The sequence below is a fragment of the Prionailurus viverrinus genome, unplaced genomic scaffold, assembly GCF_022837055.1.
Source record: "Prionailurus viverrinus isolate Anna unplaced genomic scaffold, UM_Priviv_1.0 scaffold_86, whole genome shotgun sequence".
In the NCBI taxonomy this organism is placed as follows: Eukaryota; Metazoa; Chordata; class Mammalia; order Carnivora; family Felidae; genus Prionailurus; species Prionailurus viverrinus.
In genome coordinates this window covers 144,119-156,263 of record NW_025927648.1, presented here as the reverse complement: position 1 = coordinate 156,263, position 12,145 = coordinate 144,119, and the positions used below count along the sequence as shown (strand labels likewise).

Here is a 12,145-nt window from a genome sequence, read left to right as displayed (position 1 = left end):
AGAGGTGAGACCAGCTAGGATTATGACCTTGGGTAAGTCCCTATGGGACGGGGCGGCGGGTGGGGAGGGGGCTCAGTTTCTCCAGGGTAAAATGGGCCAACCGGGCCAGATGGGGTCTGACGGCTGGAGGGAGGGGGCTCCCTTGCCTCTGACGGCTGGTTTGAGGGTGCCCGGCAGACTGCACTTCCCTCCCTCACGGCATGGCCCTCCAGTGTCCCCAGACCATTTGAGAGTGGGTATTAACTAGGACTGAATCCCACAGTAAAGGAAATTAGTCCTTCTCCAGTCCTTCGGTGCTTGGGGTTCCAAGTCTTGGCTGGTGCCGCCCAGCCTTGAACACCCAACACTTCGTACCAAGGGGAGAGTGACTCAGGCTTGGATAGCAGGCTCTTTAAAGCTGCTTTGTTTTCAGTGTTTTGTTTATACGGACATATTCTGTTTACCGAAGTAATATTTGTTGGAAATGGATGATGGGGACAGAAGGTCCAAACAAACTGACTTAGGTTTAAGTGTGGAGTTGATCATAAACCATATTTGTTAAATAATTGTATATGCCTAAACGCAGATCGGGTCACGTCTTTTCATACCTAAAACTCTCTGAAGATTTCCCATTTCCCACGGGTTCATTCCAAGCCCCTGCGTGACTGATGATCCCTGACATCTGCAGCCTGTCCGTCTCTATCTTCTCTGCTCCCCACTCCCTCAGCAATCTCCTCCAGCACCTCAACTGGTCCACCTCGGGGCCCTTGCACCTGCCTTCCCTCCGCCCGGAAGGTCCTGCTCCCTGATCTCTCCATCTCCATTCCAGGTTAATCTCATGAGTCACATCTCTGCTCAAATGCCCCCAGAGGCCCTACCTGGACCCCGACCCCAGTCACTCTCTGTCCTTCGGACTCTGCTTTATTTCCCTTGTGCAGGTACTTCCTTTCTGATGTGATACTGATTTTGAAACGTGCTTGTTCATTTGTCTGCTTTCCCCCCTCTGGACTATAAGCTCCTCGAAGTCTGAGGCTGTGTCCCGTATCCTCAGTGGCTGAAAACGGTGCCCGACGTGTAGCGGGAGCTACAAGTGGATGGCAAAACTTGTAGGCGGGGAGGGAAGCGGCCCCGGAAGCAGAGAGGAACTGAACCAAGCTCTAACCTCTGAGGCGGAGCAAGATGGCCGCCGCCAGAGGCCCAGCCTGAGGGGCCCACACCTTGGCCTCTTCAGCTCCAGCCTTCGAGGCGCTGAACCAGTTGGCTCCTACCCCCTGAACCTGAGCCAAGAAAGCCAAGCCAGTGACTAAACTTGCAGAAGGAACGATGGCGTTGTAACATCGCCATGGAGAAACGGTAGCGATGGTAACCGATTCAGGCCAGGGTCATCACTAATGTCACAACTAGAGGGTAGAAGTTTGAGGGGAGCTAACGTGTTTACACATTCTCACAGAATCTGCCCCCAGGACGCACATGAGTCACAAAGCAGAAAAGAGCAACCTTACCTACAGACATCCCCTTAGCCACGCAGTCAAAATTAGAACACCGAGATGGGACAAGCCGATGGGGCGCGCCCCTTGACACGAGAGGCCGACGATAGCACCACGGCACTTCTATGCTATTTCTGCCATAGAAGGCATGGCTAATCACAAGGAATCATCAGACAAACCACGACTTGGGATACAGATCACAGAATAACTGGACCATACTCTTCCAGAGGATCAATGTCATGAAAGAGAAAGAAAATCTGAGAAATTATTCTAGGTTGAAGGAACAGAAAGAGACATGAGAATAAAGCACAGTCCCCTAACTGGAGTTTTCTTTTGCCTTAAAGGACGTTATTGGCACAACTGGAAAAATCTGAAAAAGTTCTGTGGATGAGGGTTAGTTTCGTACTGATGTCAACTGGGGAGAGCACAGGACCCCCCGCTATGCCCACTGCAGGCCCCACTTTCCACTCCTGCTCCGTGACCTTGATCCCGTCTTCGCTCCCCCCACCCCCCACCCCACCACTCTGCGCCTTGGTTTTCTCCTCTGACAAACAGGAGTACATGATTGGCAGCCCTCTGGGGTTTCTTCCTGCCCAGATACTGTCATGATATTTCTAGAATCCTATCTGGAGAATGTGGCACATTTCTCCAAGGAGTTGAATTCATTTGGCAAGTGACTTTAGTTTAGTCAAGGGAAGTAGGGAAAAGTGAATCTCCCTGAGCAGACTCGGCAGGGGGTGGGGGGTGACACGGTCCAGGGATGGTTTCCCACCTCTGCCCACCCCCCACCCCCACCCAGCCCAGCTCTCACGCACTCCTCCCAGATGAGGTGAGCACCCTAGCAAAAAAGAATTTTAAAAAATGCATAGATCAAAATCTTTCCCCTAAGCTCCATTTAGAAAGAGGCAGCTGGTGGGGGTGGATTGGTGACCAGAAGGTGGCTAGGGTCCCAGTTCTCTCAGCGACTGGCTGCATGGCTGGAGTTCTCTGAGTATCAGTTTGTCCTTCTGTCAAATGGACAGAGCTTGTGCTTGGCTTTGCACATAGCTGTGGCGACACGGTGACTTCACCTCTGTGCCCTCCCTTGCTCAGGCCTCAGCAGTTGACTTCCAGATAGGAAGTGGGGTGCTCAGGTGGGACCCCCAAGACATCTTGAGAAGCTCCCAGCGCTGAGGCCCTTCCTCACTCGCACAGTCTGCGGCCCCATGCACAGACCCCCTGGGCATCTGCGAGCACTGCCTGGAGAGCCCAGTTCAGCTTGGCCATGATGGAGGGGAGGCATGAAGACATATAGGGTAGACCTTCTAACGTGTGCCACTACCTTCTAACATAGGTGGAGACACAGGGGAAAGCCAGGGGATCACTTTCCTCTTATGGGATCCCAGTCTAGCATCCCCCAAGGGCCTGGCAACTTCTTCTTACAACCCCTCCGCCCTCTCTCCCTGTCCAGGCTGGCATCTCAGAGGCTCTCTCAGCTGCCATTTTCTGGCAGAAGGCGGTTGAGCCACAGGACTCTACAAAATGGTGGGCGGAAACGGGCTTCCTTCTTCTTTTTCTGCCGTCCCCATGAGCTCCTGTCATGGCCCCTGGCCCAGCAGCAGTTATGGCCATGGGACTCTTCAGCATGTGCACGGACCCCATATTTTCCCAAGTACTCCAGAGCCAACATCTCTTGGAGCCTCATCCTAGACCCGGGTTCTGGAAGCTGACATCGACCCTGCTTTACAGCCAGGGAAACTGAGGCTCAGAGTGGCTCCTTGGCCAGGAAGTGGCTTCTGACTCATGAGTAGCTTCAAGGGTTTTTTGTTTTTTTTTTTTAACCGGGTTCCATGACCGCCCAGCCGATAGTGGGTGAGATGAAAAGTCTCCAGAGAATGGGGAGACCTTTCCCGAAGAAATCTTGAAGTGGACGGGGTCCGTGGCCCAAACCCTGCCTATTTTTCCAGGGCTGGGAAAGAACATGGATCAGGAGTCACAAGGTCAAGTTAAAGATCCACTAGCTGTGCATCTATTAGCTGTGTGATCTAGGAAAAGTCCCTTCGCCTCTCGGAGCCTCAGCCACTTAATCGGCAAAATGGGGGTGGTAATAACTCCTATTTCATAGGGCTGCAACGAGGAAATAGATCTATGAATTTACAGAGTGCTGTCTGGGAGGCCGTTACCCTTGTGACTGCCCGGCTAACATCCTTAAACGTGTGTACGGTCTATGTGTGTGCTTTCTGTGGGCTAGTCGCTGGCTTGGCATTTTCATGAATATCAGCTCATCGAATCCCCGCCACACAGCAGTCCAGATGAATCAGGAGGAAGAGAATGTTCCCTATAGGACCAGCAGGGCCGGCTGGTCAGCCACCCCCCATAGCCAGCCCGTCCTGGGCTTTCACCTTGACTGCCTCACCTCCAGGCTTCTGCTCAAATCGGTCCTTCTGCAAGGAATGTTTTCCACCCAGTATAGCATGGAGATGAGTCTCGTGTATCCATCGCCCGGCTTCCCCCCAGTGATGACATATTATGTAACTAACCAGAGTAACTTACCAAAACCAGGAAGCTGACATTGCCACAACACAACGGACCATTTACACTTTCCTCAGGCTTCATTAGTTTTTGCACACTTTGTGCCCAGGATGTTTGGACCACTCTTCTCTGTATGTCCAGCCCCCTTGGGACAGCCAGGTTCCACCCCACCCCCCTGCCCCTACCGCCATCGCCCATCTGAGAAGCCACCAAGTGTCTCCAGGAGGCTCGGGCCCTCCCCCTCTCAGACTCCCAGCTCTGGAAGGCAGTGTAGCCCTGTGACGGAGAATGTGGGTTTTGGAGACCTACCGACCTGGATTTAAACTCCGGATCCGCCCCCAGCCTGGGACCAAATACATAAACTTCTGAGCCTTAGTTGACCCAATCATAAAATGACCCAATGTCAGGGCGGGACAGCATCCGCTCAGCCGATGCTTACAGAACAGTAAGTCCCCTGCAATGAATGGTGGTTACGGCTGTCAACGGATTGCATCTGTTGTCACACGTACCCCAGGCTGACCCTGTGTGTTTTATCATCTTCCTCACAGCACGTAAAGTGTTCGAGGACAAACCTTCGTATCTCACATCTCGGTGTTGTACAGGGCCTGGCATGCAGCAGGCGCCCAATAAATGTGACTAGATGGAACCTCCCGCCAGACAAACCGTCCCCAGGCTCGCGGTGCCTCTTCAGCTTCCCCTTCATTCATTTCTGGCCTAGGCGGGCAGGGTGGGTGCACAGCAGGACCCCACAAGGGCGCAGCCACATTTGACCCCATCTGTCCCTGAGAAGCCTTCCAGGAGACCCCGGAACCTCAGAGGCCCCTCAGGCTGCAAGCCTGGGGGGGGGATGGGGGAGCTGGGGGAGAACCTCATATTTGCAAGGAGCCCCAAGGACAACCCTCCAGGAGGCCGCTCTTCCCTGGGAAAGAGCCAGAGCTGCGACCCCTAAGCTCAAGTCCTGTCACTTACTAGCTACAGACTTTGGACCGGTCTCTCAGCCTCGATAAACCCTGGTTTCCTCATCTATACCCTGGGCTTGTCATGTGGGTAAACGAGCTCACTGTGCAAACGGCGTGTTAACCGCTAAACCCTGCACTCGCATTTACAAGACCCTTCTCCTGGCTGTGTAACATTTATAACTCACATTTTTAAGCACTACTATGTTCAGGCATTTTCCGATGCAATTATCTAAATTTCATAATGTGGTGAGGTGGGTGTTTTTATTTGTAGCCTGCAGGCACGCAGAAGCTGAGAAATAACCCAGGTCACCCAGAGCCGGGACCGAGAAGCCAAGCCGGCCTCCGGCCAGGGTCCACGATTCCGCGTGGCAGGTGCCGGCCGGGGGTTACCATGTCGCGCCCATACTCCAGTTGGTTTCTAACAGCTGGATCTCCGCTGCCCTGCTCCACAAACGGTAAAGCCACAGAGTACGAGGGTTTTTAGGCTGGGTTTTTAGTGTTCAGTTTGCCCATTTTTCCTTTGAAGAAACTAAGGCCAGAGGAAGGAATGGGCCTGCCCAAGATTCCCCCGCAATCGAGAGCCAGAGTGAGTTCTAAAATCCTACGCTCACCCGTCTTCCTGGTTCCTTGTCCCCACACTACAGGGGCTCGTTCCCAGAGGTAAACTGGGGGGATGTGAATCTGGGCACCATTCTCAACTGCAAGGCTCACCAGGAGTCTAGGGGCTGTCCTGGGGGCCTGGGGACATCCCGAAACGGGGTCGCCATGTTCTAGGATGTCCACCAGGAAGGTAAGCAGAAGGCTTCCCCAGGCTCTGTCCCGTAAGGGGAACAGATTGCCCACCACCCTCGTCCTTTCTCCGGACCAGGGTGAGGCCCAGAGCTGAAGCCTTGAGAAATGATTTAGGTGATCACTGACATGGTGTTAAGTTACATGAAGGCAGTTATGCCCTTTCAGCTTTTCTGACTACTTGGAGGAGAAAATCTCTCAGGGCGCTAGTCCCTAATGCCTCTCTGACATCTAGAAACCCTCCCATTTGAGCTCAAGGAAAGCAGCAACACATTTGGCTAGAATTTAGTGACATTTTGTTTCCATGATGTTTATTTTCACCATTACCACCATTAAGGTGATTTACAATGGCTTTATCTTTAAGGGAGCAAGATAAAGTTTTTTTCTAAAAACGAAAGTATTTACACCTTGAAACATCAGCTTAGGGGCACCTGGGGTGGCTCAGTTGTTTAAGCATCCAACTTCAGCTCAGGAAATGATCTCAAAAATATAATTTGAGCCCTGCATTGGGATCTCTGCTGTCGAAAAATAAAAACAAAAATAAAATATCCACTGAAAATATTAAGTAAATTATCAGTGAATTGGCAGCTTTCGAAAACCCTGGGAAGGGACAGGAATGAGGGCCCCCAGGAAGTCCTGCTCTGAGGGACTCTGGTAGCCCTGACTCTGGGGGAGGCTTGGGGGGGCGGGTAGGAGGCAGTGCCAGGGATTGGGATGGAGAGTCTGAAGACACTGTGAGTAGAGAGGAGATGGGCTTGGGGATTCCAGCCCCCACCAGGGTCTGTTCAGTGCAGGGCTGAGCATCAACATGGGTACAGGTCGGTGGTTTCACAGCCATCCACATGGCCTAGTCTTTTCCTCCAAGCCCCTGTCCCAAAGCCTCCATTGGGGCCACCTGCTTAATCCCTCCCTTGTCCTCAGGAATAGGGCTGATTCTTCAGCCTTTGAATCCAACGGCTGGGGGCCCAATGTGATGCCTGAGCTTCCCTATCAGGCAATGAGACTGGCTCCCAGCAGGCCTCAATAAACGCAGACTGAGTGAGGCAGTCAGTGGACAGTGTTTCTTACTCATTCTAGATGCCTCTGTAATAAGCCACGTTACCCTAGGAGCCGCGTCATCCCACATCACCACGATGGTGACCGTCATGCCAACGTCCCCCACCAGTCATTGACCTGTGACCAGAGAGCCAGACTAAGCCAGGAGAAATACACAGATGCCAGTCATATATTATTTATACATCTGTCTTGCCAGCTGGGAAGAATGAGAGGGGGGAAAAATGAAGAAAAAGAAGAAGAATAGAATAGCAAACACATTTGTTTGATTTAATCCAATCGGGTGGATTGGATTAAATCTGATCCAGGACACATAGAGAATTAGGCTTGCAGAAGTTGGGTCCAGAGGTCACAGGTCAAGGGACTGGCTCAAGTGGAGGGCACAGCCTATCCAAAAGCTCATCTCACACGCATCAGCAGCACAGGAGAATCTTAATCTTCTATTTCGGCAAAACAATAGAAAAGCTGACCTCCTCTCAATGCACTAAGACAGACCCTCCAGTCTCCAGGGGGATAATCCGTGTTATCTGCTATGGGACAAGCCTTTTCTCCTTGGTAAGTGGCTTTGAAGCCCAAGAAGATTAGAATTTGAAAAATAAAGATGATGGAAAGACGTGGAAACCCTGAGTGATTATACATTTATGTTAAGTTTCGGTTGGATCAATTTCCCTGTGTTGCTGCATGAAGTCCTGTTACCTGTGATGTTTAAGAACACGTGGCCATTGGAATTTCTTGTGTGTGTGACCGAGTAATTGACTTCAGTTGAAATTTTGAGTTAAAAACTTAAGAGAGTTTGGTAATGTCTGTAAACATTATTGGCATATTTCAGAGAACTTAATACTCACTTTGCTTAAAAGTTAGGGTTTTAGATCTGTAAGTATTCTCTGAAATCCTTGGAACAGTTGTGTTTCTTAGAGCTGTTTGAAGCATTTATAAGACAATCGAGTTCGTTAGATGTACAAATGCAGCTTAGATTAGGTAAGGCAGTGCTATCCGATATAAACACCATGCAAGCTACCTGGGTCATTTAAAATGTCCTAGTAGCCACATTTTTTAAACGTGAAAAAGGAATAGATCAACCTAATTATAATGATAAAATGTATTTAACCTAACATATCCAACAAATTATCATCTCAACATACAATTCACATAAAAGTTACTAATGAGGTATTTTGTGTTCTTTTTTTGAACACGTCTTCGACATCTGCTGTGTATGTTACCTTTCCAACCTTCTCAACTCAGACTACCGCGTTTCAAATGCAACTTCCCGTGGCCGCTATATTAGACATTACAGATCTAAGGGAATTTAATTAGCTACCTTTGTGAGTGGTATTTATTATTTAAGGTGCTTACTCCGTTCAACCTGATTTGATGAAATATTCATCAAAGGCTCCCTGAGAGTCATTGTCGAAAATTACTGGACTTATAAATAAAGTGATTTTTGTATATTGAATTTATAAGCGAAGGGAAAAAAATCGATGTTAAAAAATTTGTTAATTTAAGAAACTTTTTTTTTTTTTTAATAAAGTAACCACAAACAGCCTTTTTAGTGCACAACAGAAGCCCTCAACCCACCACCGTCCAGATGGAATTAGAGTCACCAACCTCGGCACGGCCCTTGGGGGAGAGGCCTGGTTCTATGTTATCGCTCTGCACACAGAAATGTCAGGTCTGACCGAGCCCTTAGGGATCGTCCACCCAAAGCACCCCATTTCACTGGCGCAGAAACCCAAGTCCAGATCAGAGAAGAACACGGGGTGAGTCAGAGACGGGGCCCAGGCAATACCCTGGCCTCCTGACCCCACCCAAGCTTCCCCAGTAAAAAGGCTTCGAGTCCATTCCTTCTCCCTCTTTGTCCCCAGATGACTGATCAGGAAACTGAGGCACAAAACTGGAGGGTATGTGGACAAACTGGTCCTGGACCCAGGTCTCCAGGGAGCACCCGCAGAACTGGAAAGCGTGGTCCCTGCCCTGGTCATTGAACAGCACGCACCCAGACCTGAGGAGAGAAGGGCCCAGACCCCAGGCCAGCCTGGCCAGAGAAATGGCTGTGTGAGACCCAGGATGGAGCCTGGTGCTAGGACTGCAGAGGACAGAGGAGAGGGGAGGCCTGCTGAACGTGAAAGAGCCATGGCTGGGTCTTCCGGGGCCCAGGACGGCCAGCCTCCGGCCTCCTGCGGCCCCAGACGCAGCCTGCTAACCCCTCCGGGGCTCCATGCAGCTGTCAGAGTGAAGGCCCTGGGACTCCCTCTGGGGCCTCATTCTTCCAGGATCCTTTCGTCCCTCGTCTCTGTTGTTTTCCTTTCTTTCTTTTTCTTTCTCTCCTTGGAGACCCTCATTTCCTTTCCCCAAATCTGATCGGCCCAACACACTGATTTCGCCAAGGAGAACCCCCCAGGCAGATCGGGGTCCATCTTGCCCGCCTAGGGCTCAGCTCTGCTGGGGTTTGGGCCTGCTGGACCTGGGCGGGGCGGGGAAGAACATTCTGGCAGGCCCGGGGAGCAGCCTCCCTACACCAGCTAGCTCTGGCCTTCCCCACCTTACTCCTGGGGACACCGTTTCCTTCTGCCGGCAATGTTCTTCCTGCCAGGCCCTATTTGCCAGCGGTAGGACATATGCCTCTGGGGACCCTTTAGGAGGCTTTCGGGAAGCAGCATTTAGTGCCATTAAATCACACGGCAGGGAAACTATTCCCCATTCCGAGTGCTATCAGTCCCCCTGAGAGATCAAGAAGAAAGTAACAATTTGGAGCCAGGGTATCTCTATCGCCACCCCATCTTCCCTTTAACAGAGGGGACAGGTGTCGGCTTCAGGCTCAAGGACCTTTGCTTTCTTTCAACTTTTTGCTAGCACGTAATAGAAATTGGTTTCCACCCCCATTTATTTTTATGCTTACCTTCATCTTTTATTTATGGCACATGATGTCGGTTTTCCACTTAGAATCGTGACATCAAGTTTCCTTTCAAGACTAAACTGGTATTAGTAACAAGTGAGACCATTGAATATGAATGTGGCTTTAGAAACACAGAGTGAAATATCCGTGCTGGGAGCGGGGTGAGGCGGGCAGGAGTGTCAGGAGGGGACAAAAAGGGCTGGGGTGTAGGGACCTTGGCTCCAGGAGTCCCTTCGTTTCACCCTCCTGGGCTCTCCCGGGGCCCTGGGTTCCCACCTGCTTGCGGCACCACTCAAGGCCGGTTTCCCGGGGCCCAGGGGCCGGCCAGCCACCCTCTCTGTCCCAGATTTCATTCTGAGCCTAGGCTGGCGGTCGGGTCTCATGGACAAGGACGGAGGGTGGCGACAGTGGAGACGGGGAAGGAGGGGCCCCTACTCTGACCCTCTGTCCGTCTTAGGTCTTAGCTCTTAGCTCAGGGGCAGAAGGCGGCTGAGTTCCGGGTGCTCCTGGTAGAGCGAGAGAGACCACACGACCCCGCACGGAGCTGAAGGCACGCGCGTTCCAGCTAAATGGCTTTCCCCGACCTGGGGTGAGTTCAGGAGCACATGCCTCTAGATGGAGGCCGAGAGAGGAGTTGTCCGCCATCCCAAATAACTCCCCGCCTCTCTCAGCTCTCCGAGTCGGCTTGGGCTTGGGTGGCCCTCCTGATGGGGCCTCTCTGGGTCCCCTTGTGAAAGCAAAGTGAAAGCACTTGGTACCTCCCCTGCCAGGCGGACCCGGTTTCCCTGGCCCAGAATTCTGTTTCCATGAGTCTCCCCATCCCCCGAAAGGTCCCAACAGGAGCAGGATCTCTAGCAACTCTGGGCCCCCGCCCAGCTCCCGCCAGCTTGGACCCCGCACTCGACAGAGGCCAACGGCGTCTGATGAACACAGCCAGCCCCCAAACTGCCTGCCTGACGCCCCTGCCTTGGCACCCTGGGGGAGCTCAGGAGGGGGCAGGAGGGGGCCCTCGAGAGCTCTCCTATTCACTTGTGCCCTAAACTACCCCTTACTGGTTGCATGTGAGCCACAAGCCCCCAGCTGTCCTCAATTCCCATTGGCTTCCCTGAATTCTGTCTCCGGACTGACCGTTCTCTCTCTCCCTGAGAGTCGCCGAGAAGTGGGGATGGGGGAGTTCCCAAACTTATGGTGGGAGGCGTCTCCCTCCTCAGACCCTGGGAGCCCGCTGACAAGACAGCACGCGCGCATGCTGAGTCTTCTGGGACCGTCCAGGCACAGCCCAGCTCCCCCAGGGGGATCCTGGCCCCTCTCCAGGTCCCAGCCTCTGTTGCCGTAGCTGGGGCCTCCCTGGTACCGTCTCGGCTAAAAGGTTCTAGAAAGGTGAGTGAGAAAATGACCGGAAAGGGGACCAAGCAAGAGGCCAGGACCCAGGTCGCCCAGCATGAGCGGCAGGAGGTGGGAAAGGGGCCCTACCTGATAGGGCTGCCGACAGCAATCCAAGGATAGCAGAGAACAGCCACATGTCCGGGGCCATCTCTGGCTGCTATGCGTGCCTGCCAGCGGGAAGCGCCATCCCCGGGGCCAGGAGGTGGACGTGGCTGCTGGGTGCTCCTCGCACCCGCTCGCTCGCTCGGACCTTGGCTGCTCCTGTTTATGACTCTCTCTCCGCAAGAGAGAGCACTCCTTTGCACGCATGCGACCAAACCAGCCTGTGAGTGTGTTTCTCACACCTCTGTGCTCTCTTCTTGTGGTTTTGGTCTCCAGGAAGCCAGGCTGGTATCACAGGGGCTGAGGGGGAGAGCCCAGCTGCCTGTGAGCCCACCCAGCCCTGCTGAACCCCAGAAGTCATAGAGAGGGACACACACACACACACACACACTTCCTCCAAGTGTCTCCCAAAGAAAAGGGAAACGCGGACACGCTTCCTTTCTGGAGACCTGAAGCACAGTAGATGATCAATCAGTCCATGTGGGAAGAGTGAGCGCATGACCCACCCCCTGTCCCGGTCCACGGAAGCCAGCTCCTCTGGGATAAAATCGCGACATTTACCTCGCCCTTGGGTGTGTTTGTGGCTGGTCAGGAGGAGGGTGGGGTCCTGCACTTTTGAGAGGGGAAAGTCCCAGATGCCCTTTGGAGAATTGTAAATGGAGAAGGGTCTGAGAGATGGGGTGTCCCCCACATCCTCCCAGGCTGGACCTGTCCCCTGAGATGGCACAGGAGGCTCCAGTGCCCCCCCCCGCCCCCACCTATGGGCTGGGTGTTCATTCCCTGGTGAGAATCAGTCAGGGGAGCTGGTCCAAGAAGGATGAGCAGGATTTCAACAGGCAGAGATGGTGGAAAGTGTCTGGAAGGGCCAGAAGGAACAGCAGGAGCAAAGGGCCAGGACTGCTGGGAGGTGCTGAGTTGTTCAGTTGGTCTATGGTGAACGCTGTAGGAAGGAAGCAGGGACCTGTGTGTTTCATTCACCACTGCCC

At 52.7% G+C, this 12,145-nt stretch overlaps 1 protein-coding gene across 5 annotated transcripts in view; it reads right to left on the bottom strand.

Annotated features, from left to right (window-relative positions):
• CD6 (CD6 molecule) overlaps positions 1–11,404 on the bottom strand; it is a 40,067-nt gene extending 28,663 nt beyond the window's left edge. For 3 of the 5 annotated variants that reach the window (XM_047848565.1, XM_047848566.1, XM_047848567.1), the window contains exon 1: positions 11,145–11,404. In XM_047848565.1, the coding sequence (XP_047704521.1) occupies positions 11,145–11,205 (61 nt within the window). In that variant the 5' untranslated portion in view covers positions 11,206–11,404. The remainder of the gene's footprint in view (positions 1–11,144) is intronic. The other 2 variants (XM_047848564.1, XM_047848568.1) reach the window with 1 other exon arrangement.
• Positions 11,405–12,145: the final 741 nt, after the last annotated feature.